The 25,858-nt window shown below is 43.3% G+C and overlaps 1 protein-coding gene across 1 annotated transcript; it reads right to left on the bottom strand.

Annotated features, from left to right (window-relative positions):
- Positions 1–3,098: 3,098 nt before the first annotated feature.
- On the bottom strand, positions 3,099–15,768 carry LOC114050773 (E3 ubiquitin/ISG15 ligase TRIM25-like; the record flags this gene model as incomplete). The annotated part of the gene is made up of 6 exons (XM_027872676.1): positions 3,099–3,652; positions 5,071–5,133; positions 5,495–5,657; positions 6,838–7,071; positions 7,615–7,710; positions 15,094–15,768. Coding segments are annotated over 6 exons (1,785 nt in total), but the record flags the coding sequence as incomplete, so codon positions are not given.
- Positions 15,769–25,858: the final 10,090 nt, after the last annotated feature.

Raw genomic sequence — 25,858 nt, forward strand, 5'->3', positions numbered from 1 at the left:
AAATTACTAGGGCCCATCTTTTTAAAAATATTTATTTTTAGCATTCATTTTTTGAAGCATACTTTTTATTTTTAATAATATTTTATTTTTCCTCAGGTACATGTAAAGACAATTTTTAACTTTTTCTTTGAGGTAATAGAGGTTAAGTGACTTGCTCAGAGTCACACAGCTAGGAAGTATCTCAGATTTGAACTTAGGTCCTCCTGACTCCAGGGCTGGTGCTCAATCCATTGCACCATCTAGCTGCCCCTTCAATATTCATTTAAAATTTTTTTGAGTTTCAAATTTTCTCTCTCCCTTCCCCCTCCCTGAGATAGTAAGCAATTCATATAGATTATACATAATTCACTTTTAATAATTGAGTTCCAAATTTTCTCACTTCCTCCAGTCCCTCCCCTACCCACTGAGAATGCCAGCAACATCCCATTATACATGCAAAGTCATGAAAAAACATATGAAAATGATATTTCAATATAATTATAGTTTCCTTGTCCTCTGTATTTTATTTTATGCATTTAAAAACATTCTAAGATGAGATCCACAGGCTTTCCCCAGACTGCCAAAGGGGACCATGGCACAAAAAAGGCTAAGAACCCATGCTTCTAGAAAGACTTACATGAACTGATACAAGGTGAAGTGAGCAGAACCAGGAGAGGAGTGTATACAGTAACTGCAATGTTGTATAATGATCAACTGTGAATGACTTAGCTATTCCCAGCAGCGATACAAAGATCCAAGACAATTCTGAAGGACCTATGATGGAAAACACTACCTCCAGAGAAAGAACTGATGGAATCTGAATGCAGAGCAAAGAATTTTTTTTTCTTTATTTTTCTTGGGGTTTGTTTTGTTTTGTTTTGGGTCTGTGTTGTCTTTCATAACATAACTAATATGGAAATATGTTTTGCCTGACTACACGTGAATCACCACTATCAAATTGCCTGACTTCATAATGATGGGGGAGGGGAGGGGAGGGAAGAGAGAATTTGGAACTCAAAATTGTAAAAAAAAAAAAGGTTAAAAATCATCCTCACATGTAACTGAGAAAAAATGTTAAACTTTCTCTTCCTCAAGGACTGCTGGTCAGGCAGGCTGCCAAGGCCTCAAGTCAAATTCCAAGTAACTAAAAAACCAATAATAGTATGGGGAGAACAGATGATAAAACATACCTCCTTTCTCTTGGTGGAGAGATGGGAGATGACTAAGAACAATATTGTATATATCATCAGAGACGGGGCATTGCATTTTTTTTTTTGGCTTATCTGTTACAAGAAAGGGGTCAACTAGCAGAGAGGTGGGAGTCTACTATAGCAAAATGCTATATACATCAATAGGATTTACATAAATATTTATCTTTTTTACAAAGGAGGGTTTAATTTGGGGAGGGTGGGGTGGGGGAGAAGGGGAAATATTTCCAGAAATGATTGTAATACATAAACAAAAGCTATCACAATATATCTTTTTTTTTTTTTTAGTAAAATTTTTAAAAAGCCCACCAAAAGTTTAGACAGATGTGGGGTGGGCAGGGCTGAGAGGACAGCTCTAGGGTAGCCTTAAAATTTACCTAGCCTCTTTTTCGGGAAAACAGTAGGGTGGAGACTGAACCAGGTGTGGGCTTGGACTTGAATACTTCACCTCACAGCAGGGTCAGTCAATACTCTGTTATGTTTTAGAGGCTTGACGAGAATTCTGGGGATGGAGACATGGGCTCAGTCGGTCCTGGACTCCTGTTTCCACCCAATTATCTTTGAGTCTGTGGCAAGACTAGATAGCTTGGTGTGGTACAAAGAACACTACAAATGTGGTCAGAAGCCTTCAGTGTGAATCATGATTCTTTTCCTTATTAGCTGTGTGTCCCTTTACCTCTCTGGGTCTCAAGTTTCCTCCTCTGTAAAATAAGGGGGTTGTACAGTAATAACTCACATTCCATAGCATTTCAAAATAGGTATTGAAAGTATAATTACAGATGAGTCAACTAAGATTCAGGGGTGAAGTAACTTGCCATGCATGGAATCACCTACTTAAGTGTCTAAGCTCAGGTTCCAATCCAGGTACTTATTTCTCTGTAAAGTTTGTCAGAGTTAAAGTCTGTTAGTTAAAGAGGTTATGTAGTTTCCTTTGTCCCCACTGCACCTTCTGGAAATCCATTTCAACCCTAGTTTGAAGCTAACAATCCAGAATACAGCACACCTCAGCCCCCCAGGGGTCTGAGCTTTCCCTAAAAATCATAGCAGCCCTACCCTCAGCTGGGGGAGTAGACCCAAGACAAGTTCCAAGGATAGGGAAGGCCTTTCAATATCCCTCACTCCTAATCTCATCCCTTAGCAGTGGGTCCTAGAAACCTCCTCAATCTGAACCAATCTCATGTATGTTCAGAAATCCCTAGCTGGTTCCCTGGGATCTGACAGTCAGTGTTACTGTGCTCTGGTCTTGAATCTAGATGATGGACACGCTGGTGATAGCTGAGAAGAATCATAACCACAAGTCATCTCCATTCTGTAGGCTTGCCTGTGTTTTCCACAGCAGGGTAAATCGGGCCTGGATCTCTCCCAGAGCTTGATGCCTAGGGATGGCTTGGAATGTCTGCTGAGCTAAAGCTCTAGGAGCATCTTATTTGTAATTTCTTGTTAGTGAGGACTGAACTTCCTTCTCAGTGGGGAGAAGAAAGCCCTAAGGACCTCAGAGGGCCTACCCTGGGCTGGGTTTCTCCAAATCCCATTGTGCCTGGAAGCCTGCAAAGGGAGGGTGGTGACAGAGTTGTATTGCGTTCACCCCACTTTTACCTAGGCGTTTGGTGGGTGATGCTTAAAGGCCAAAGTGAGTGTTGGGTGGGTGGGGATTAAAAATGGGGGGGGGTGAACATCCCTTGGATACTCTTCCTGGCCCTCTGGAGACCCCTTTAGCTTTCCCCACCCGTCCTCTTCCTCTGGCCCTCCAAACTTCCCCACTCGCCAAGAATCTCTTTCCACCACTGTTGTCCTTGGAGCGAGATAGAATCCAATTTTATTTGTAGTTGAGACCTTGGCCAAGAGGGAGGGCGGCGGCGGGAGGCGGCGTGGGGAGGGGGCGGCCCTCCCTTCCGACCGTCCCTAGTCAAGTTAAGACTCGGGGTACTGCTTGAGGGTGATGGAGGCCCCGCTGCTGACCATGACCGCCGGGTAAAGTGGCTCCAGGAAATTGGTGAGGAAGCGGTATATGAGGCTCATGCTCCCGGCCACGCCGTAGAAGGAGAGGCAGCCGGCCGGGTAGTCCAGGGCCACGCCGATGGTGCGGTAGTAGCCCCCCTGCAGCACGGTCTGCGTGTTATTGTGCCAGACCGAGAATTTGAGCGAGTCCCACTCGAGGCACCACGAGGCGCTGTTGCGGCCGATCAGGTAGACGATGTTGCGCCGGGGTCGCCCGCTGGGCGGGGGGCTGCAGCTGTACGTGACGCCCACGCAGACCCACGAGTTGGACACCTCGGCCTCCCAGTAGTGCTGGCCCTCGGCCATGCTTCGGGTGCACAGCACCTGGGGCCACTGGTTGAACCCCGGGAAAGGGCCTGAGGCGTAGGGCTCCAGGAGGATGCCCAGGTTCAGCACCGAGTGGGTCTCCTTGAACAGGAACAGCTCCTCGCTGGCCGTGGCTGAGTCAAAGTTCAAGTTGCAGTAGCCTGGTGAGGGGGTGGAGGTGGGGGTGGGAGAGGGGAAGGAGGGGAGGGACAACGCTGCAGACCAGGAACCAAGAGAGCCTGGAGCTCTGGACTCCGTGGAGAAAAGAAGACGTGCTGATTTGCATATCATTTGCATGAGAGTAATTCCTTTCACCTGAGAAGGCCCTGCCTCCTGGGGACCCCTTCGGGGGTCCCTCAGCTCTGGCCTCTTTCCCTCCAGCCTCCTCTTCACCCAACTGAGCTGCCTCGGTGTAAAAGGCTGACTAGTTGGCCTTTCCCTAGGTTACCTTAGCAGGAGATCAGAGGGAGACTGGGGCTTAGGATTTTAACTGGCTAGGCTCTTACAGGGAGGAACCCCACACTTAGCAGAATGCTTGGCGTACAGCAAGTGCTTAGCAAATAAATACTTGCTGACTGCTGACAGATTGTAGATTGGGCACATATTGTATATCTAGCTGGACAGGAGGTACCAGGGAGTGGGGAATGAACTGACGGGCTGCCAGTGATACTGCTGTGTTCATTCCCTGTCTTGCTAAGGAGAGGACACAGTGTGCTCTTCATATAGAATCTTTTAATTACAAATAACTGGAATGCAGAATTATGTTCCTATGTATGTAGAGGGAACATTCCATATCTGTTTAATCAGAGAAAGCTACCTGCAGAGAGTTGGGCTTTGAGGTGCGTGTGGAAGGTGATGGAGGGGGAGAGCTGGGCCTTGGATATGAATTTGGGTATGAAGTGGATGGCAAATGAAAGGTCAGGGGGACCTTGGGGACTTAGTTTGTGGAAGGAGGCAGAGGATAGAGAAGGGCCTGGCTCAGTTAAAGCCAAAGGAATATGGCACTAGCTCCCAGCTTTGCCCTGGTCCCACTGGATGCTAGCAATCACCCACTATGGCCAGAGGCTGTGTTACATCCAGGAACTAGACCACCTATGTACAGCAGAGCTAATCTCAAGGTCAGGAGGAGCTCCGGGTCTGCCAGTATGAAGTCTTCTCCCAGCAGAACTTCCACTCACCTCCTGATGAGGCTACCTAAAGTCAACTCTCAGCAACATCCCTGAAGTCTCAAGGTTATTTGCTTGGGGGTTGGGATAGTGGTTGGGTGGGGAGGGATAGAGAGGGCTGTTATCTCTAGCAAGGGAACAGAATGGAAGAAGAGTAGGTGGCAGAAATGACTGTTCCTTTGCAAGCTCACCTTAGGGTTAGAACAGACTTTAGGGATCATCTAATCTAATCTCCTCATTTTTATAGATAAGGAAATGGAGGTCTAGAAGTTTAAATGATTTACTCAGGGTCACATAGATAGTAGGTGGCAAAACTGGGATTTGAACCCAGGTCCTTTGACACCGTTTCCCCACTGCACCTTGCTGCTTCCATCCCCCTCAAAGGGCAAGGCACCCCAGGACCCCGGACTCACACTTCAGTAGATTCTTTCTGTCCACCGCTGGGGGCAACACCTCATAGGAACGCATCTTAATTCCTGGAGGAGATAAAGACCCTTTTGTAGATGTAAATGCAGACCCAGATGGAGATCTGAGATGCATACCTGAGGTGTAGACCTCAGTTGAGAATAGTCTCAGACTACTTCCCTACAGCTGGTTTCTCCCAGTCACAAGTGGCCAGGTTACCTGACAGAGTGGTCCAGGGCTCAGGCCAGGTGTCCCCCCCCACCCAAAGTATAAACAATGTAGGTTCTCCCTATCTCTTTACCCTCTCCCAAGTTCTCTTCCAACTAGGTGGGTGTTCGGAAGGAAAGACACAAGCAAATGATCCCCAGTCCCTAACTCCTCTTCACTCCCTTCCCAGCTCCCATCAAGCCCTCCTGACTGACCGACACTCACCCTTTAGAAGAAGCTGGTTGACAAAGCGGAGGCCCACTACAGCCAGCTGGGCCCGCAGTTCAGCCAGGATCTCTGAGAGCCGAGGAAAGCTGTTTGTTTCTTCACACGTGGTGCCCAGCAGTGACTCTGTGCAGGCTGGGAACCGCTTCAACCTTGGGAACTCCTAGGAGGTGGCCAGGGACCCGGGGAGAGGAGCCCTCTCCATCAGCTGTGTGCCAAGCAGTGTCTGGGAACTTCGGGCTGCCCCAGGGGTGGCAGCTGTGGTGGTGAGGGAGGTGGGGCACAAATTGCCTGTCTTCCAACTCCCATGCGTTCTCCCCTCTCTCCTTCCTTCCCTCCCTCCTCCTTTATGATTCTGGCAAATGCTCCAAGCTCAGGGTACTGCCACACTTATGGCAGGACATGGCGTAAGCTATGGATCAGTTGGGTGGGTCATTGAGGGTCCACTTTTTTTTTTTTTGTTAATGAGAGAAGGTTTCTGTTGAGCCTTGGGAATTATTTTAAAGTGGTTCTTTTCTTGGCATTTTGATCTCAATGAGGGCCTAAGAAATACAGTTTTGTCCAGGATGAGGGAATGACAAGAATGTAACTGCTTGCAAATTTATCCTCAGTCCATTCCACTTGAGTCTAGGCTGGAGAAGAAGGGGATTGAAGGGAGGAATTTGCTTCCATCTCACCTTCCAGACCTGGTCTGACATGGCTGAGGCAGTCACTGAGAAAAAGTATGACACATTGATCATAAGTTTAAAGATGGAAGAGACCTACGATTGAAGTGTTGCATTCTTTCTTTAGAGGTAGAAGGTATCTTAGGGGCCAAGGTCTGACCTTTATCATATAAGAAACTGAGACCCAAAGGGGTTAAGTGACTTACCCAGGGTCCTCAGTTGGTAAGTATCTGAAGCAGAATTTGAACTCAGGTCTTTCTGACTCCAAATCCAACACTATCTACTAGCTGCCTCTCATAGGAAGTTGACCTAGTGCTCTGATATAGTTCCAACAGAAAGGTAGGATTGAGCTTTGTAGGAGGGGATTGAGTATCACATTCTTTCCACTCCGCCTTGTTGGGGGAAGCTGGAGTAAGAATTTGTTCTCAGTCTAGCCTTCAGAGCTCATCTGATCACCTTACCCAAAAGATGATCAAGGGAATGGGCTGACTGATTCCACATCTTCATAATGAAGTGACTTGCCCAAGGTTGCAGAGCAAGTCAGTGGTAGGGCCGTGAGCAGAACCCAGGGCTTCTGATGCCTATTCCAGCGGCTGTTCTACTGCTATAAGACCTAGGCAGGGCTTGGGGAAGGGCTAGCGGTGGGATAAGAGGTAGTATTATTCGAGGAACTCCTACCTCTAAAAACTGCTGGTCACTCTGGTTGGTGAGCAGATTCCGGAGCCAGACACTATCACCCTCTAGCTCTAAGAGGCGACTGTGGCTTTGTTGGATAGAGCTGCCCAGCTGACCCAGGGCAGCTGCCTCCTCCTTTTCTACAAACTCCAAGACTTTCACCTGCAGCCGTTTTACCTCCCTCCCGATGTCCGCAAAACAACGGTTTACATCCTCTCGTACTGTCTGGATCAGTTTCTGGAGGGGTAGGGGAGAGGAATCCCTGATCTCCCTTCTACTTTGAGGATCTTGAACCCATGGCACAGGGTACCTCCCAGTGCCTGAGCCAAGACCCTTCCCTCGGTCCCACAACCAGGTAAGCCCTTTCAGTGAGGGGAAAAAAGGCAAATGCCCAGTGGTTTGGACAGTATATTAGATCTAGAGCTAACTCAGGGGCTTTGTCCCCAAAGTGTCCCCATGGCCAGAAGCTAGCAATGGAATTGGGAATCCAAACAAGGGGTCCTAACTACTTTCAGTTAGGTTCTGGGGATAGGTTCTACCTGTTCCTATACTAATTTAGCTCATCCTATCCCAATATCCCAATCCAATCTCATCTCATCTCATTCCATCCTACCCCAAACCATTTCATTCACCCTGATAAGTCAGGGATGGAGGTGTTACATGGATGCTGACTCCCTGGATGTCTTTCTAAGCCCTGTAACATCCCACTAAAGCCTGACTTGTGGGCTTCCCCAAGGGACACCCTAGAAGCCTGGGCATAAGAGCCTATGCCAACCTTACCGTGAGGAAAGCTACCCGACCACGATGCTTCTGGCTATCAGATGCGATGATCAACATCTGGTTCTCTACGTTGGCCTGGACTTTCCGGACTTCTACCTGGGGCAGAGGGGAGGGGATACAGAAGGAGTCACCTCCTTAAGAAGGACAGACTTCTCCCCTCTGTTGCCAAAGTCATTGTTCTGTTTTCCCCTAAGAACCACTGCATTGGGGCAGCTAGGTGCTACAGTGGATAGTGCACTGGCCCTGGGAGTCAGGAGGACCTGAGTTCAAATCTGGCCTCAGATACTTAGTGGCTGTGTGACCTTGGGCAGGTCACTTAACTTTGATTGCAGAGAAAGAGAGAGAGAGAGAGAGAGAGAGAAGATGAGAGAGAGAAACCATTGCATTTCAGAGGTACTGATGGATTTGAGCTACTAAAGCCTTTTTGTCAAGAATGGAACCCCTTTCCAAAAGCAATAGACAGGCCACAGAGATGTATAGACATAGATGAGTTACAATAAGCAATATTGGAGGGAATAGTCCAATCAATGAGATGAGAAGTCATGAGAGTATTGGAGTTCCCTTTTAAAAAAGAGGCTTCAGTGTCATATAGCAACACACAGTACCAGAGTATCTCTATGGATGTGATCAAGCTGTCCTTTTCTCTCTCCCTTGACTTCTATCTAGCACACCCAGGGCCCACATGCTGCTCTGCAGAGCACTAGGCTCTCTTCCTATCTCCAGACCTAGTGGCTTTAGGAGGAAAGAAGTCAGATCTAGGTCTGGTCATGAAAGGATTTTAAAATGAGGAGAGAGTTCCCCAATTGATAAATGGTCAAAGGATATGAACAGATAGTTTTCAGAGGAAGAAACTAAAGCTATCTATAGTCATATGAAAAAATGTTCTAAATCACTATTGATTAGAAAAATGCCAATCAAAATGACTCTGAGATACCATATCACATGTATCGGATTGGCTAACATGACAAAACAGGACAATGATTTATAAATGTTGGAGAAGATATGGGAAAATTGGAACACTAATACATTGTTGGTGGAGTTGTGAACTGATCCAACCATTCTGGAGAGCAGTTTGGACTATGCTCAAAGGGCTATAAAATTGAGCATACCCTTTGACCTAGCAATACCACTTCTAGGTCTGTATCCCAAAGAGATCATAAAAACAGGATAAGGACATACATGGACAAAAATACTTACAGCAGCTCTTTTTTGTGGTGGCAAAAAATTGGAAATTGAGGGGATGCCCATCAATTGGGGAATGGCTGAACAAGTTGTGGTATATGAATGTAGTGGAATACTATTGTGTTGTAAGAAATGATGAGCAGGCAGACTTCAAAACAACTTGGAAAGACTTACATGAAGACTTACATGAACTGATGCAGAGTGAAATGAGCAGAACCAGGAGAACATTGTACACAATAACAGCCACATTATGGGATGACTGACTTTGATACAGTTGGCTCTTCACAGTGCCAACCCTCAGCTTGGTTCTGTTCAATATTTTCACTGATGTCTTAATGAAGATGTGGAAAGCATGCCTATCAAAATGATGGGTCATACACAAAAAGGTAACAGAGATAGCTAATGTTTGACAGATGCTCAAGAAATATTTATTTCTTAAATATTTATTCAACTGAATTATGATACTGGCTGCAGCTAGGTGGTATAGTGGATAAAGGACTGGGCCTGGAGTCAAGAAGACCTGAGTTCAAATTCAGCCTCAGACACTTAATAGCTGGGTGACCCTGGGCAAGTCAACCCTATTTGCCTCAGTTTCCTCATCTGTAAAATGAGCTGGAGAAGGAGATGGCAAACTACTCTAGTATCTCTGCCAAGAAAACTCCAAATGGGGTCATGAAGACTCAGACATGACTGAAAACTACTGAGCAACAAATATACCACTTTGAGGTTTGCAAAGCACTTTACTTACATGAACTCATTTGATCCTCACGGCAACCCTGGGAAGTAGGTGCTATTATTATCTTCATCTTACAGGTAGACAGAGGTTAAGTGACTTACCCAGGATCACAGAGCTGGTAAGTGAGACAGAATTATGAGTTTAAAGTCTTTCTGTTCCTAAGTCTAGTACTCTATCCACTACGCTGTCTGGCTGCTCACACAGAGAAATTAAGTGACACACCTGGGGTCACACAGCTAGTATTTGTCAGAGACAGGACTGAAACACTCAGGTCATCCTGAGACTTCAAGGCCAGCTTCTCATCTACCACACCACAGCTGCCTCTCTTCCCTCCTCCCCATCAAATCTCTAGAGGTCAGAACTATGCACTTAAACTAATGAGATGATGATACAGTATTGAATAGGATACACATAAGGTCCTCCACCAAGGCTTACAAAAACAATTCTCAAGTAACAGGATGGGAGAGACCTGGCTGAACAACAGTTTCTTTGAAAAAGATTGAGAGATTTTAGTTGGCTTCAAACTGAACATGAAAAAACGTGTGATGTGGCTGCCCAAAAAGGAATAAGATACTGAACAATACTGGAGGAAGAGTGTCAAAGGCAAAGGAAATGACTGAGTCCCTTTGTCATCTGGAACAAATATGATGGTGGGAGGACTCCTAGATTTTTCTGTCTTGTTCTGGACACTCTGCTTTAAGAAAGGCATTGACTAAAGTGCACTCAAAGGAGGGTGACCAGGATGCTGAGGAACCTTGAGGAACTGTTGAAGGAAATGAGAGCATTCAGACTGGGGAAAAGAGGTCTGAGACAGAGCATGAGAGCATTCTTCAAGTATCAAAAGGGCTATAGAAGCTAGAAAAACTGCTAGGCTTATTCTTTGTGGTTCCAGAGTATAGGACTCAAACCAGTGGACAGAAGGTACAGAGGCAAATTTTGCTTCAATGTAAATGTAACAAGGGTCATGTTCAGCGTTGCCCTTTCTAGGTTGTGGTCAACCACGTGAGAACTTTGGAGCCTCTTTCCAGCCCAGCACAGAGAAGTTACATGGCGAGCCCTGAGTAGATCCTTGGTGTCCTCCCACCCCCTCTACCAGTGACAGCATCAGTTAAATGAAGAAATAGCATCTGGCTTGGCCTCTTGAACTTCAGCTCTCCAGGTGGCATCCAGTGAAGGAGGTGGGGGGAAAGGGCAGGCCCTTCTCCAACCTGGCACCATGGCTACTGGGCCCACAAGGTGGCTAGGGCAGAGGGCTCAGTGAGGTGAGCTTTCACATGGGCTTTAGCCTGTCTCTTTCTCTTTTGCGTTTCCTTTCCTGAGTAGATGACAACCTTAAGATGGATGTGTCTGGGATTGGAGGCAGTCTTAGAGTTCAAGAAGTCTGGAAGCTGAGAAAGAACCGATGGAGTCTGAATGTAGATCAAAGTACACTATTTTTCACTTTCTTTACTTTTTTGTGGTTTCTTTTTCTTTGGGTCTGTGTCTTTCTTCACAACATGACTAATATGGAAATATGTTTTGCAATGATTATACATATATAACCTATATCAAATTGCTTTTCATCTCAGGGAGGGGGGAAGTAAAGGAGGGAGAAAATTTGGAACTCAAAAAAATTTTTAAATGAATGTTAAAAATTATATTTCCATGTAATTGGGAAAAATAAAATATTATTTAAAAAAAAAGGAGTCTGGAAGTGGCAGCATCCACAGGAGTGGTGATAGCTGATGACAGAGGAGCTTCTACATTAGAAAGGATGGACACTGATAGGAGGACTGGCTCAGCCCTGGACATTTTACCAGCAGATATATCATAGGAGGGCTAAAGTGAAACATAAAATGACTGATTAACAATCCTACAGTGTTTATGTCCTGATGAAGCGTAAGTTCCTGCATCAGCCCCTCAAAAACCTGATGAGGTCCCCAAAGGGGCTAGGAGGGCTGATACGACTCTCTATCCTATGCTCCACCATGCAGTGGAACCAAGTTCAATCCTGGGGGAGCCTGCTTCTAATGAAAAGGGGCTCTCTTTTCTTACAGCTTGTGGCTCAGTAAACCCCCCACCATTCCTGGGTTGGTTTATTTTTTGGGTTATGTCTAGGGTAGGGAGAAAAATATATTCAATGTACAATATGGGTCAAGTATGGGTCAGGTAATTTATTACTATATACACAAAAAAATGCTATACATAAAAGACACAAATGTATATTAACAGAACAGGATTCAGTAACTTAACATATAATTACTGTTACAATCTGCTAGAAAGCTGATAATAAAACCTTATCAGAACATAAAGCAATTTGCAGAACTAGCACTGCACTGTCCAAAAAGCTCCTAGTGTATATCTGTGACAAAATGGCCAGGGCTGAGCCAGTCTTCCTATCCAGTGTAGAGGTTCCCCCTGCTATCAGCCACCACCACTCCTATGGATGCTGCTACCACTGAAATCAAGACTTCCAGATTTCTTGAACTCAGAGGCCACCTCCAATCCCGGACATATCCATCTCAAGGTTGCTGCTCAGTCATCTACTCAGGAAAGCAAACACAAAAGAGAAAGAGACAGCTTAAAGCCTATGTGCAAGCTCACCTCATTGAGCCCTCTAGTCTGGCCATCTTGTGGGCCCTGTAGCCATGGTGCCAGGGTGGAGAAGGGCCTGCCCTTTCCCCCCACCTCCTCCACTGGATACTACCTGGAGAGCTAAAGTTCAGGAGGCCAAGCCAGAAGCTATCCCTTCATTTAACTGATGTTGTCGCTGTTAGAGGGGGAGGGAGGATACCAAGGAAACTACTCAGGGCTCACCGTGTCTTCTCTGTGCTGGGCTGGAAGGAGGCTCCAAAATTCTCATGTAGTTGACCAGAAGCAAGAAATAACAACTCTGAACATGGCCCCTGTTTTTATAGATGATGGATAGATAGACAGATATATAGAGAGGTAGATATAGATGTATCTGTATAGATATGTCTATGTGGACATATCAATCTCTCTCTCTCTATATATATATATTTACACACATACATATACATACACAGATGTGGGCCATGCTCTTTCTCTCTTTATATCTATCTATCTATATACACAAACATTATGCATGTGTATATATGTATGTGTATGTATGCATATATGTGTGTATATATTTATATGTTATCAAATAAGAAAATGTAAGTGCTTTGCAACTTTGCCTTAAATGCTTTGCAAACCTTAAAGCACTATATAAATGCTGTTGTTATTCAGTCATTTTCAGCCATGTCTTACTCTTCACAACTCCATTTGGGGTTTTCTTGGCTGAGATACTGGAGTGGTTTGTCATTTCCTTCTCCAGGTCATTTTACAGATGAGGAAACTGGGGTAAACAGGGTTAAGCAACTTACCCCAGGTCACACAGCTAGTAAGTATCTGAGGCCACATTTGAACTCAGGGAGACGAGTCTTCCTGATTCTAGGCCCAGCATTCTGTGAACTATGGCGCCCCCCTAGCTGCCAACACTAGCTCTTATTATATATGGAAGGACTTTTTAACAATGAGGGCTATCTGAAAATGGAATGGGTCACCTTGCTGGGTAGGGAGTTGCCTGATCACTGGAAGTAGAGGATGCTACCCCCTTCCCATCCTCCATCTAGCGTGGTTGTAGAATGGATCCCTTCAGGGTAGTTAGGTAGTGCAATGGATACAGCAAAGGGCCCTGGAGTCAGGAGGACCTGAGTTCAAATACAGCCTCAGACACTAGCTGTGTGACACAGGCAAGTCACTTAACCCTCATTACCTCAAAAAAAAAAAAAAAAGAATGGATCCCTTCATTGTAGAAGTGAGAGGTTTAATTAAGGTGACCTCCAAGAATCTGATTCTATGACTAACTAGAATGAAGTAGCTAGGTGGTTTAATGGCCACATGTGGCCCTATGGTCCTCAAGTGTGGCCCTTTGACTGAAACCAAACTTCACAGAACAAATCCCCTTAACAAAAGGATTTGTTCTGTAAAACTTGGACTCAGTTAAAAGGCAGCACCCAAGGACCTAGAAGGCTACATGTGGCCTTGAGGCCACAAGTTCCCCACCCCTGGGCTATAGCATGGGACCTGGAGTCAGAAAGACCTTGAGTTTGAATCTTACTGGCTTTATCACCCTGGGAAAATTGCTTAATCTCTCTATGTTTGAGTTTCCCCTTCTATAAAAAGGGTCCAATGAGTTAATAAGTGTATAGCCCTTTGTAAATATTGAAACATTCTACAGGGCATCCCAAATTTCTTTGTGTGGTTTAAAGCTTTAATAACTTCAGAAATATGAATGCTACAAACTTATAAAAAGCCACATTTAAAAGGTTAATTATCTAAATTGGTGTTTTTTTTTGCTTTTTTTGGTGAGGTAGTTGGGGTTAGGTGACTTGCCCAGGGTCACACAGCTAGTAAGGGTCGAGTGTCTGAGCCAGATTTGAACTTAGGTCCTCCTGACTCCAAGGCCGGAGCTGAATCTGCTGCGCCACCTAGCTGTGCCAATTATCTAAAATTTTAAGACAATATGTTTCTTATTAAAATTCAACATTACCTTCTTGTGCTATATCTTACTCTAAGTCAATTTTCGGGCTTCATAAAACTTTCATCATCTTCTGTTCAGTGACTAAAAGTACTTCATTTGTGATCTTAGCCTTAAGATTATCCAAATAATAAAGTATCAGTGCACATAGGACAGTTTTGATGTGCCCCCCCCAAAAAAAAGTCTAATAGAGATATAGATCAATGGACTGGCGTGTCCAAGCAGGAAGACCTCCTCTACTGACCCATCACTGGTTTAAGAAAGTATCATCTTTCTTAAGATTAAATATAAACTTAATTTTATTAGATTAAACTTAATTAAAAATTAAACTTAAATTTAAAATTTATTATTCAAAATTTACAAAGCTAAACAAGTACATAAGAAATTTAAATAATTACACTTTCAAATGATGCATTTTGTATGGAACATTTATGCTTCTGAAATGATTAAACCTTAAAACTGCATTAAGACTTTTGGGACACTTTGTAAAATTGTCAGCTAGTATTATTATTATTAAATAAATTATCATGCTCTGTTTTAGACCTGAGAGTGTCTGACTATATTATAGCTGAGTTAGAAGACTGATGATCATAGGCTGGAACTGAGTCTTGGCACGGATTAAAATCTAAACTTCACTGAGGCCCCACAAGCTCATCCCAGTGTGGGAGAGCTAGGAAGCATCATTTTCAGCGATGGGGAAGCAGAGTGGCTGGCTAGACATTGCTGAGAGCAGACATCCTTAACCCTCCTGCTGATGGGACAGCAACGGGGAAGAGAAGGGAGTGTGGGAAGAGAAGTCAGTCCGGGGCCAATGTGAGGAATGCTTAGGGCTCTCATTGTCAGATTCCCCAAACATGGCTGTCACCAGAAATCCCTAAGCTTGTAGCACGCCGGCCTTCTTGAGCCATTCCCTGACCCTGGGCCCTACTGCACCCGAGAGGATGATCTCAGCCATGGAGCTTTTTAAAAAGGCATGCAGTGGGCCAGTAGGCATCACAAAGAAAGCCTCCCTCCCCAGTCCCCAGCCTTCCTCCCTCACCTCCTTGCGGGCTCTCTCTTCCTCCAGTGGGATGGTGTCGTGATTCTTGTGTTCCTCCAGCAGGCAGGCCCCACACACGCAGCAACCCTCTGTCCAGCAGTAGAGCCGCTGAAGTTTTCGGTGTTTTCGGCATAGCTGCGCTTTGAGATCCCAGATAGGCTCCAGCAGACGGTGACCCTGGAACACCTGGTCCTCATAGTGAGTGCGCAGGTGGTTCTCGCAAAGGGAGGCTGCACATTGCAGGCATGACTTGACCGATTTGAGTTTTTCTGGGGAACAGAAGTCACAAGGGATATCGCCAGGCCCGGCCACTGCTCTGTTTGGCGCTGGAGTCTGGTTCTGGGTGAAACAGGCCACGATCTCTCCTAAGATGACATTCTTTCGAAGGTGGGGTCTGGAGGTGAAGACCTCCCGGCACTGGGGGCAGTAAGGGGTTTCCCCCATGGCTGCCTGGTGGTCCCAGTAGTCCTGGAGGCAGTTCATGCAAAAGTTGTGTCCGCAAGCTGTGGTGACAGGGTTGCGGAACACTTCCAGGCAGATGGGGCAGAGGACCCGGTCTTCAAAGATGCAGAGGCTGTTGTTACTCATCTTGACTTGGGCTTGTGGGATCTTAGGGGGCAGGGGATGAGGGGAAGGGTTGAGTTCACGGTGGGTCAGAGGGATGTGATGCTTGACTCAGTACTGGGAGGGCCCTGGGGAAAAGAAAAGCAGGAGGAGATGTTATACTGAAGTCAAATAATGTAGCCTGCTCAGGGGCTGGGGTGGGGAAGATGGGGCTGGGGAGTAGCTTCTCTGACTACAAAAAAAAACAAAACTGTAGGACATTCAACCCTTGTCTTAGGGAGAACCTTCATAAGGAGGGGTTTCTAACTTTTTTCTGTCCTGGGCCTTTAAAGCTTTCGGTAAACCCTCCTGGACCCCCTAATAGGAAAAGAAAAATAATCTGGATTTTTCCATGCATACCTACAGAAATAAAATAAAGAAATTAATTTCAATAATTAAGGCCAAGAGGTCTTGTAATTTACCAAATATTCCCTATACCCCCTTGACAAGCTTTTCATATTTCTTTTCTTTTTTTGTTTGTTTGTTTGTTTTGTTTTTGGCTAGGCAATGGGGTTAAGTGACTTGCCCAGGGTCACACAGCTAGCGTCAAGTGTTTGGTCTGAGGTCTCAGGTCCTCCTGAATCCAGTGCCGGTGCTCTATCCACTGCACCACCTAGCTGCCCCAGCTTTTCATACTTCTTAGCAGAATATGTACTCCAAACTAGAAACCCCTACCCTACAGAATGAGTCAATCTATTCACCTTTCCTGACAAACAGGCCACTTGAGAAGCATGGGATCTCCCCAAAACCAAGGGGAAAGGGAAGCCTAACTTAAGGAAAAGGCAGTAAGAGGACCATTTTGTAGCTGTTCAGTCATTTTAGTCTTGTTTGACTTCTTCATGACCCCATTTGGGGTTTTCTTTGCAAAGATACTGGAGTGGTTTGCCATTTCCTACTCTAGCTCATTTTACAGATGAGGAAACTGAGGCAAACACGGTTAAGTGATTTGCCCAGGGTCTCACAGCTAGTAAGTGTCTAAACTCAGAAAGTCTTCCTGACTCCAGGCCTGGAACTATGGCGCCACCTAGCTGCTCCAAAGAAGCCCCTAAACCCAAGCCGAAACTCAAAGGTCTTCCATATGATGAGTGTTGGATTTATCATAAGACCTAGGTTTGAATTCTGCCCCTGCTACTTAAGACTACCTGTGTGATCTTTGGCAAATCCCATTTTAATCTCTCTGGCCCTCCATTTTATTATCTGCAAAACGAGGGAATTGATGAAACCTCTGAGGTCCCTTCTGGCTCTAAATCTAGGATTCCCTGCTGCTCTTGGACGATGGCTCAAGATCCAGGGCCCCAGAGACCGACCTCCATGTTCATGGTATAGGGCAGATAATGATAATAACAACAATAACTGCAGCAGCAGCAACAACTAGTCTTTATTTAGTGGGTTCACAAGGCACCGTACATACGTTGTCTCGTTTAATTCTTATAACCACCCTGTGAGGTAGGTGCCATTACTATCCCCATTGTACAGATGAGGAAACTGAGTCTCAGCGAGATTAAGTGGATTGCCCAAGGTGACACAGTTAGTAGGAGACTTAGGCAGGGACAAGGACTCAAATTCTTTGGACTTCCAGTCCAGCCTTGGACCTACTGTACCAGTAGTGGCCAGAAGAACCAGTGGGAACGGGAAATGAACAACGCAAAGGAATAGCGGTGCCTGAGCCTCCTAGTTTCCCTAGACTAACAATGGCTAAATAGTCACAGTACACATGGAGCAATGAAGCGGTCAAGGCTTTGTCTTGCCCGTATTAGGCATGGAAAATGTTTGTTGAATTGAACTGAATAGAAGAGTGCTGATGCCAGCTAATGCCAGGCTTTGAAGAGCTGATTGTAAAATTTTCAGTGTATTTACACCTTAGAAAATGGCAAATGCTACAAGTCAAGGCTTGGTTCATTGTTGTTGTTGTTGTTGTTGTTTATTGTTTAGGCTAAAAGAGTGATGGAGAAAATGTGAATCATAATGCAGATTGAACTTAAAAAGCATTTCATGTATTTATTAAATATTTACCCACACACTTTCTGCTTCCATCTCAGGCAAGGTTAAAGGAGCTAAATCACTTTAAATAATTTAAATTTTTTTAAACGCTCCTTGCCCAAAGAGTGGTATATGTCTTCCTTCTCCCCATGTCCAGGGCCACCACCCTAGTTCAGGTTCTCTGCATCTCTCTCTCTCTTTTATTTATTTATTTTTTTTGGCAATTGGGGTTAAGTGGCTTGCCCAGGGTCACACAGCTAATAAGTGTCAAGTGTTTGGTCTGAGGTCGAATTTGAACTCAGGTCTTCCTGACTTCGGGGCCGATGCTCTATCCACTGCGCCACCTAGCTGCCCCCTGCATCTCTTTATATTGTAATATGTTGTATATATTATAATATATTGTAATATTGTGATAACTGGTCTCCCCGTGTTCGTTCTCTCTGGCTTTTCCAGTCCATTCTTTACACAGTTGCTAAAATTATTTTCCTAATGCACGTCTGACCATATTACTGTTCTCCTGGATAGAAATCTTCAGTGATATCCTACTGCTCATTGGGTAAAAAAATATAAAGGCAGCTAGGTGGAGGAGTGGATAGAGCACTGGGCCTGGAGTCAAAGACCTGAGTTCAAGTGTGATGTCAGATACTTTCTAACTGTGTGACCCTGGGCAAGTCACTTACTCTCTATTTGTCTCAGTTTCCTCATCTGTAAAATGAGCTGGAGAAGGAAATAGAAAACCACTCTAGCATCTTTGCCAAGAAAACCCCAAATGGGGTCATGGAGAGTTGGATATAACTACACAACAACAGAAATACAAACTCAGCCCTGCAAGAAAGAATGACAGATTTAAAATTAGTGTGTTTGAGTTCCAATCCCAGCTCTGCTTGCTTGCTGTCTGTTTAACCTTAAGCAAATCATGTTCACCCCCACTGAGACTCTGTTTCCTCATCTGTAAAATGGGGGTAGGGGGAGGAGGCATTGGACTAGATAGCCTTTATTGTCCTATTTGGCTCCAGATTGATGATGGCCTGGATTTGATACCTTCTTCCCAGGCTTATTTCACATCACTCACCTTCCCACACAGTTTCAGGCAAAATAACTCCACTAGCTGCTTCTCATGGCCAACATTTCATCTCCTATGCAGGCATCATAGATTTAGAGCTGGGAGCCACCAGCTGAGACCCCAAAAACATGCAATGATTTGCCCAAGATCAAATAGATAGTAAGATGCAAAGCTTGGATTCAAACCCCATCCCCTGACTCTAACTCCAGATTTCCCCTATTACCCCACAACCATGATCTGAATTCTTCCTTGCCCATGGAAGTCCTCTTTCTTCCTTCATGGTTTAGCTTACAAGCCACCAAAACCTCTTCCTGGTCCTCAGGGTTAAAAGTGATCTCCCACTCAAATTTTTCTAGTAGACAGTCTGATTTTCTCCTTTGAGCCCGTCACCTAGTATTATAATTGCGGGTGTGATTAATAGAATATAAGCTCCTCAAGGGCAGGGATGGTCATTAAAAACAAAACAAACAAACAAACCAAACCAAACCAAACCTTTATATTCTTAGCTTGTGCTTAATTCAATTGATTAACATTGATTAAGCAGCCTATCGTGTATCCTAGGTGCTGTGATAGCTACTGGGAATACAAAGACAAAAAATGAAACAGTAATCTTTGCCCACAAGGAGTTTACTTTCTTGGGGACGGGGGTTGTAACATTTTTGCAGATAAGGATATATAAAGTAATTTCAGGGGGCAGGTAGGTGGTGCAGTGGATTAAGTATCAGGCCTGGAGTCAGAAAGGCCTAGGTACAAATTCAGCCTCAGACACTTATTAGCCATGTGACCCTGGGCAAGTCACTTAACCTCTATTTGTCTCAGTTACCTCATCGGTAAAATGGGGATAAGAATAGCAGCTACTTCCCAGGGTTTGTTATGAGGATCAAATGAAATAATAATTGTAAAGCACTTAGCACAATGCCTGGCACACAGTAAGGGCTGTATAAATGTTAGCTAATATTACTGTTATTATTAGCTGTGTGACCTTGGGCAAGTCATTTAACCTTTGTCTCAGTTTCTCCATTAGGGAGGGATTAATAATAACACCTACTTCTCAGGATTGTTGTGAGGATAGAATGAGATATTTGAAAAGGTCTTTGCAAACCTTAAAATGTTATACAAATGCTAACTATTATTTTTATGGAGATGGGGAAATGAGGTAGCAGCTGAGCTGAAACTTAAAAAGAAACCAGCGATTCTAAGAGGCAGAGTTGAAGAGGGAGAGTATTCCAAGCGTGAGAGGACAGTCTGTGCTAAGTCATAGAGATGGGATACGGCTCATCAAGCTGGAGGATCAAGCAAGTGGTCTACGTTGGCTGCAATGCTGAATGCATATAAAGGAAATGCATAAATGGATCTAGGTAAGTAGTAATATGAAATGTAGTAATATATTTTATATAGTACATGTAGAACATAAAATATATTAATATATTTTATATAGTATATGCGGTAATATAAAATATAGCAGAGTAACATAAAATATATAATATATAGTCATATATTTTATATAGTATATATAGTAATATAAATATGTAACAGTCAAATAAAATATATAATACAGTAATGTTAGGGCCCTGCTCTGGACCTCTGGCCTCCTGTAGGGGAGTTGAGACGCCTGGAGGTTATTACCTGCCCAGGAGCACCTGGGCTTGCCCAGAGACGCACCACGTTTACCAACCGTCGAATGGGCACTGGGAGGGCCTCTGTAACAGGACGGAGCTCCACCTACAAAGGAGGAACGGAGGAGGAGCACGGGCGTAGGGGGGAGGAGTTCGGGGGAGTTGAAGAGCAGTGAGGAGGGGGTGGGGGGAGAGGACTTGGGGCAGGGAGCGAGCAGAGCAAGTTTAGTTTTAGCAAGCAATGTAATCAATAAAGACGCAACTGCCAACTCGGGTGTTCTGTCTAGTCATTCCCCTCTCACCACGGGGGGGCCAGAGACATCTGAAGACTGCGGGGTGAGTATGCAAGCGACGGCTTGGGTGGGATAGCTGACTAAGTGCACTACGTCAGCTAGGGGACCCACCGGCACGCAACACAGTAATATAAAATAGATGATGTAGTACATATAGTAATATATTTTATACGATAACATAAAATATACGACACAGTAACATAAAATATATGATATAGTAATATAAAATAGATAATATAGTATATTTAGCAAAGTAAATATATAGTAACATATTTTATATCATAATATAGTAATATAAAATGGGAAGGTAGGTAAGATACAGATTGCAAAGGTTTTTAAAATGCCAAGATGAATTTTATTTTGTATTGGAATATCATAGAATCAAATGGGGAGCCATTGGAAGATTTTTGTGTTGAGGAGTGGCAAGGTTAGACACAGTGTTTTAGGAACAGTAATTTGGCAGTTACTGGAAGGACTGACTAGAAAGCAGAGAAGCGGAGAAACCAATCAGGAGTCGACTGATAGTAGCCTCCTCCTACTGCCTTTTTTTTTTTTTTAACTCTCCCTGAAGCTGGGTGTGTGAAGTGAGTATTGTGACCCCAGCCGGGGAGGAACGTGCCAGATCTCTGATCCGGGAAATCAAAGATTTAGAACTGGATAGGCCCATCAAGATTAGTTCAATGCCTTCATTTTACAGATGAGGAAAGTGAGCCCTGGGCTGTTCCTCTTGCTTGGGATACACTCCCTCTTCAACTCTGCCTTTTAGAATCTCTGGTTTGTTTTTTTATCAAGTCTGTGTTGCAACCTCATAGTTAATCTTTTGTTATTTCCATAATAATAATGACAGTAATGAACAAAGGTAGCATTTATATAAGACTTGAAGTTTTGCAAAGACCTTTTCAAATTGAGGGGATAAAATGTCAGTGAGGGGAGAGAGAGAGAGGAGATAATGAGAGACAATGAGGAAGAAAGAGAATGAGAATGAGAGGTAGTGAAGAGTGAGGGAGAGTATGAGGGAGAATGAAGAGAATGAGGAAGAAAGAGAAAGAAAATGAGAGAATGAGAAAATGAGGAAGAAAGAATGAGGAAAAAAGAATGAGGAGAATGAGAGAAAAAAAGAGTAAGAATGAGGGAGAAAGAGAAAGAAAATGAGACAAAAGAGAGAGAATGAGGGAGAGGGGAGAGAGGGAGAGAGAGAGAGAGAGAGAGAGAGAGAGAACGAACTTGAATGACATCCACATTTACTGGGAAGAAGATGGATGGTGATCCAGTAATCTAGTAATGGAGGCTGAGAAAAAATGGTCAGTCAGAGGAAAATCAAGGCTGAGCAGTGCCCCTGGAAGCCAAGGGCAGATGCAGCATTCAGGAGAAGGGAGGGAGGGGTGGTTAATGCTTAAAAGTAGATTGAAAAGTTAGCCATTTTAAGAAGACATCACTGGTAAATTTGGAGAAAGCAGTTTCAGCCTAGTGGCAGGGTCAATCAGTAGCCAGACTGCAAGGAGTTAGGTGAGATGTGAGGGAATGGAAGTGAAGAGTATAGATTGCTCTATTACTTTTTCTAAGAGCTTGGTGGTGAAATCAATCAGTCAATCAATAAACATTTATTAAATGGCTACTATGTGCCAGGCACTGCCATTAACTGCTAAATGCTGTGAAAGGTTGGAGGGGTAAAAAATGACAGTTTGAAGGAATGACTAGGTCAAGAGAAGGTTTTTTAAAGATGGAGGAGACCTGGGCATGTTTGTAGGTGGTGAGAGAAGGCAGCCATGCAGAAGGAGAGACTGAAAATGAGATGGAATGATTGAGGGGGTAAGCTCCCAGAAAGAAAGAGAAAGTATGGAATGAAGAGCACATAAATCTCTGAGAAGAGAAACACACCAATAAACTGCTGGTAGAGCTGAGAATTAGTTCAACTATTCTGGAAAATAACTTGGAATTTTGCTTAAAAGTTACTAAAATATCAATACCCTTTGGGCCCAGAGATCCCCTTTGCTAGGTATATGCCCCAAGGAGGTGGAAAACAGAAAAACTCTGAAATATTCAGAATAGCATTTTTTTTTTTTGGCAGCAAAGAACCGGGAAAAAAAAGGTAGGAGCCAATCAGTTGCGGAAGGACTCAACAAACTGTAGTCCACTGATCGTGCTGCTCTTCAATAAGAGATAAAACATAAAGACTTCAGAGATGTGTGGGAAGACTTAAATGAACTGGTGCTGAGTGAAATTAGCAGCACCAGGAAAACAACATTTACAAGGATTACAATAATGTAAATGGAAAGAATAATAACAAAAATGAAAGTGAACACTACATAATAATAATGGCCAAGCTTAGCCCTGGAGAAGAGATCAAAAAACGCATCTCCCTTCCCCCCTTGTGGACATGGGGTACTATGGGTGTGGAATACGGTGTGTATGGGTGTATATACTATTAGACTCAGTTGATGTGTTGCTTAGTTTTGCTGAATTGCTTTTTTCCTTCTTTTAAAATCATTGTTAGATGGGATGGTTCACCTTTTTAGGGGGCAGGGGAGAGATATACTTCAAAATCAAGGTGATAGAACGTCAAAATATATAATTTTTTTTTCACCAACAATAAAGGCTTATTAACTATAGTAGTTACAGCACAATCTTGTGAAAATATAAAAACACAAACATGGTCCCCTGAGATAGATGACACCTCTCTAAATCCCTTTGTAGAGGTATAGGGTGACGGAGGGGAGGAGAGTGCTGTGAACAGGTGTAGAACATTGCAAATAATGTGTTTTTTTAATGTACTGTTTGGTTTTGCTGGATGGGGGGGTTCTTCCTTTTTCTCCTCTTTTCCTTTTTTTCTTTGAAGATTATATGTTATAAGGGAGCGCACTCTGGGAGAGGAAGGGAGAAAGTACAAAGGGAAATCTAGGTGATGTAAAAATAAAAGATACCAATACATTTATTTAAAAATTTTTTGTTATACCTGGTACACAAAGATGTGTGACTTTTCCTATTAGCAATCAACATCACTTGATGCTACAGGTGGTTAGTGGGAATTACCCCAGGTTGGAGTTTGACAAAGTATGACTGGAGACGGGACAAAGGAACAAGGAATTCAAGGGTAGATGATAGTATATAATTGAAAAGTACAATTATAATATCAAGATCATGAAGGGAGGAGAGTGAGGACAGAGGAGACAGATGGGAAGAACAAGGCAGGCCTGGAAGTTGTGGTGAGGATAACAAATAGGTTTAGGAAGTGAGGCAGAGGGAGAAATAGAAGGATAGGGGGTTATGATAAGAGAGGAATTTCAGAGTTCTGGATTATGGAGGTAGGACAATATATGTAAATAATGGTGAGTTAAAGGGTATATCCCTGTAAGTGGATAATTTGGGGTGAAGATATAGATTGATGGGAATTGAAGGGCTTGATAAATAGGAGAACAGGGTATTTGAAGGGATAGCCACATATATATTCAAGTTCTTGAGTATGAGGGCAGGGTTTAGGATGGAAAAAAGGCTGTGAGATGTATTAGGAATTCCTTGAAGAAGAGCAAATTTTGAATAAACAACAAGTGCAGCAAGGTAAGAAGGAAAACTATCAATTGGGGGGAAATGCATCAATTATCTTTAATAGGGAACTGCTGTGCAATACATAGGACATTAACAAAATACATGGCCGAGAACTATTCTTCAAATGATAAATGGTTTAAGGATATGAGTAAATAATCCTCAAAAGAATTGCAAATTATTAATAACTATATGAAAGACTTCTCCAAAGTACTAATAATAAGAGTAGTAAAAAAAAAAGAGGTTTCACCTTTCAATTAATCAGATTGCAAAGATAAAAAAAGATGGAAATAGTCAAGTGTTAAAGGGGTTGGAGGAAAGTAAGTATACTTACACTCAATGGAGCTGTGAATTGATCTATTCCAAAAAGCAATTTTAAAAAGTGACTAAAATGCCCATACTCTTTGACTAGAGATCCCACTGCTAGGCATGTAACCCAAGGAGATCAGAGCCAAAAAGAAAAGGCTACATGTACACCAAAATATTCATAGCAATACTTCTTGTGGTAGTAAAGAACTAGAAACAAGGTAGGTGACTATCAACTGGGGAATGGCCAAACAAATTGTGGTAGATCAATGTGATGGAGTATTACTATATCACAAGAAATGATGAATATGAAAAATTCACAGAAACATGGGAAGTCTTATATGAAATGCTGCAGACAAATGTAAACTAGAATCAGGAAAACAATATTCACAATTACCACAGTAATGTAAGTAGAAAGGAGGAGAAACTGAATGGTAGCGAAAATATTAAGATTTGAGAAAATGCACTTCCCTTCATTGCAGAAATGGGGTATTGTAGTTGTGGATTATATCATTAGCTGACCAACTCAGCAGATGTGTTGGTTTATTTTGGTGAGTTTTTTCCCTTTTTTTTTTTAAATCTTTGTTACAAGGGATGGCTTCCCAGTCAACTGGGTAATGGTTAAATTATGGCATATGAATGTAATGGAATACTATGGTACTGTAAGAAATAATGAAAGGGATGGTTTCAGAGAAACCTAGGGAGATGCAGAGTGAAATGAGCAAAACCAGAATAATAATTTATATAGTAACAACAACAATTTAAAGAACAGTTTTAAAAGACTTAAGAACTGATTAAACACAATGACTAACCATGATTCCATGATTTCATGGGATTGATAATGAAGCATGTTTGTCCACCTCTCAATAGAGAGGTGATATGCTATAGAATGAGATATATTCTGATTCTGCATATATATATATATATGTATGTGCATACACACACCCAGATATATATTCAGCATGGCCAATGTGGGAATTTGTTTTGCTTGTCTATCCTTATTTGTTATGAGGGTTCTGGTTTCCCTTCCCCCCCAATGGTGGTGGTGGGGGAAGGGGATAAAACATAAAATGGGGTAGGAAGATACAATAGAATTTTGTTAATGGTAAAAATAGAATATATGTATATATGTATACACACACATAAAGAAGAGATAGTTCCCTAAGTAGTGAATGGGAGGGACATCTTTGAATATGAATGTGATATTTAAAAAAGTATCAATAAAAATAAGATAAAAATTTAAAGGAGAGAGAATGGTCTGGAGGCCAGCAGATGACTGCAATAAAGATCCGGACTGGGTGATAAAGATGGAAGAAGTGAAATTCAGAAGTGGAGGAGGTCATAGGGGTTGGTCTGGTGGCAGT

This window comes from Vombatus ursinus, unplaced genomic scaffold (genome assembly GCF_900497805.2).
Source record: "Vombatus ursinus unplaced genomic scaffold, bare-nosed wombat genome assembly UNPS02014801.1, whole genome shotgun sequence".
Lineage (NCBI taxonomy): Eukaryota > Metazoa > Chordata > Mammalia > Diprotodontia > Vombatidae > Vombatus > Vombatus ursinus.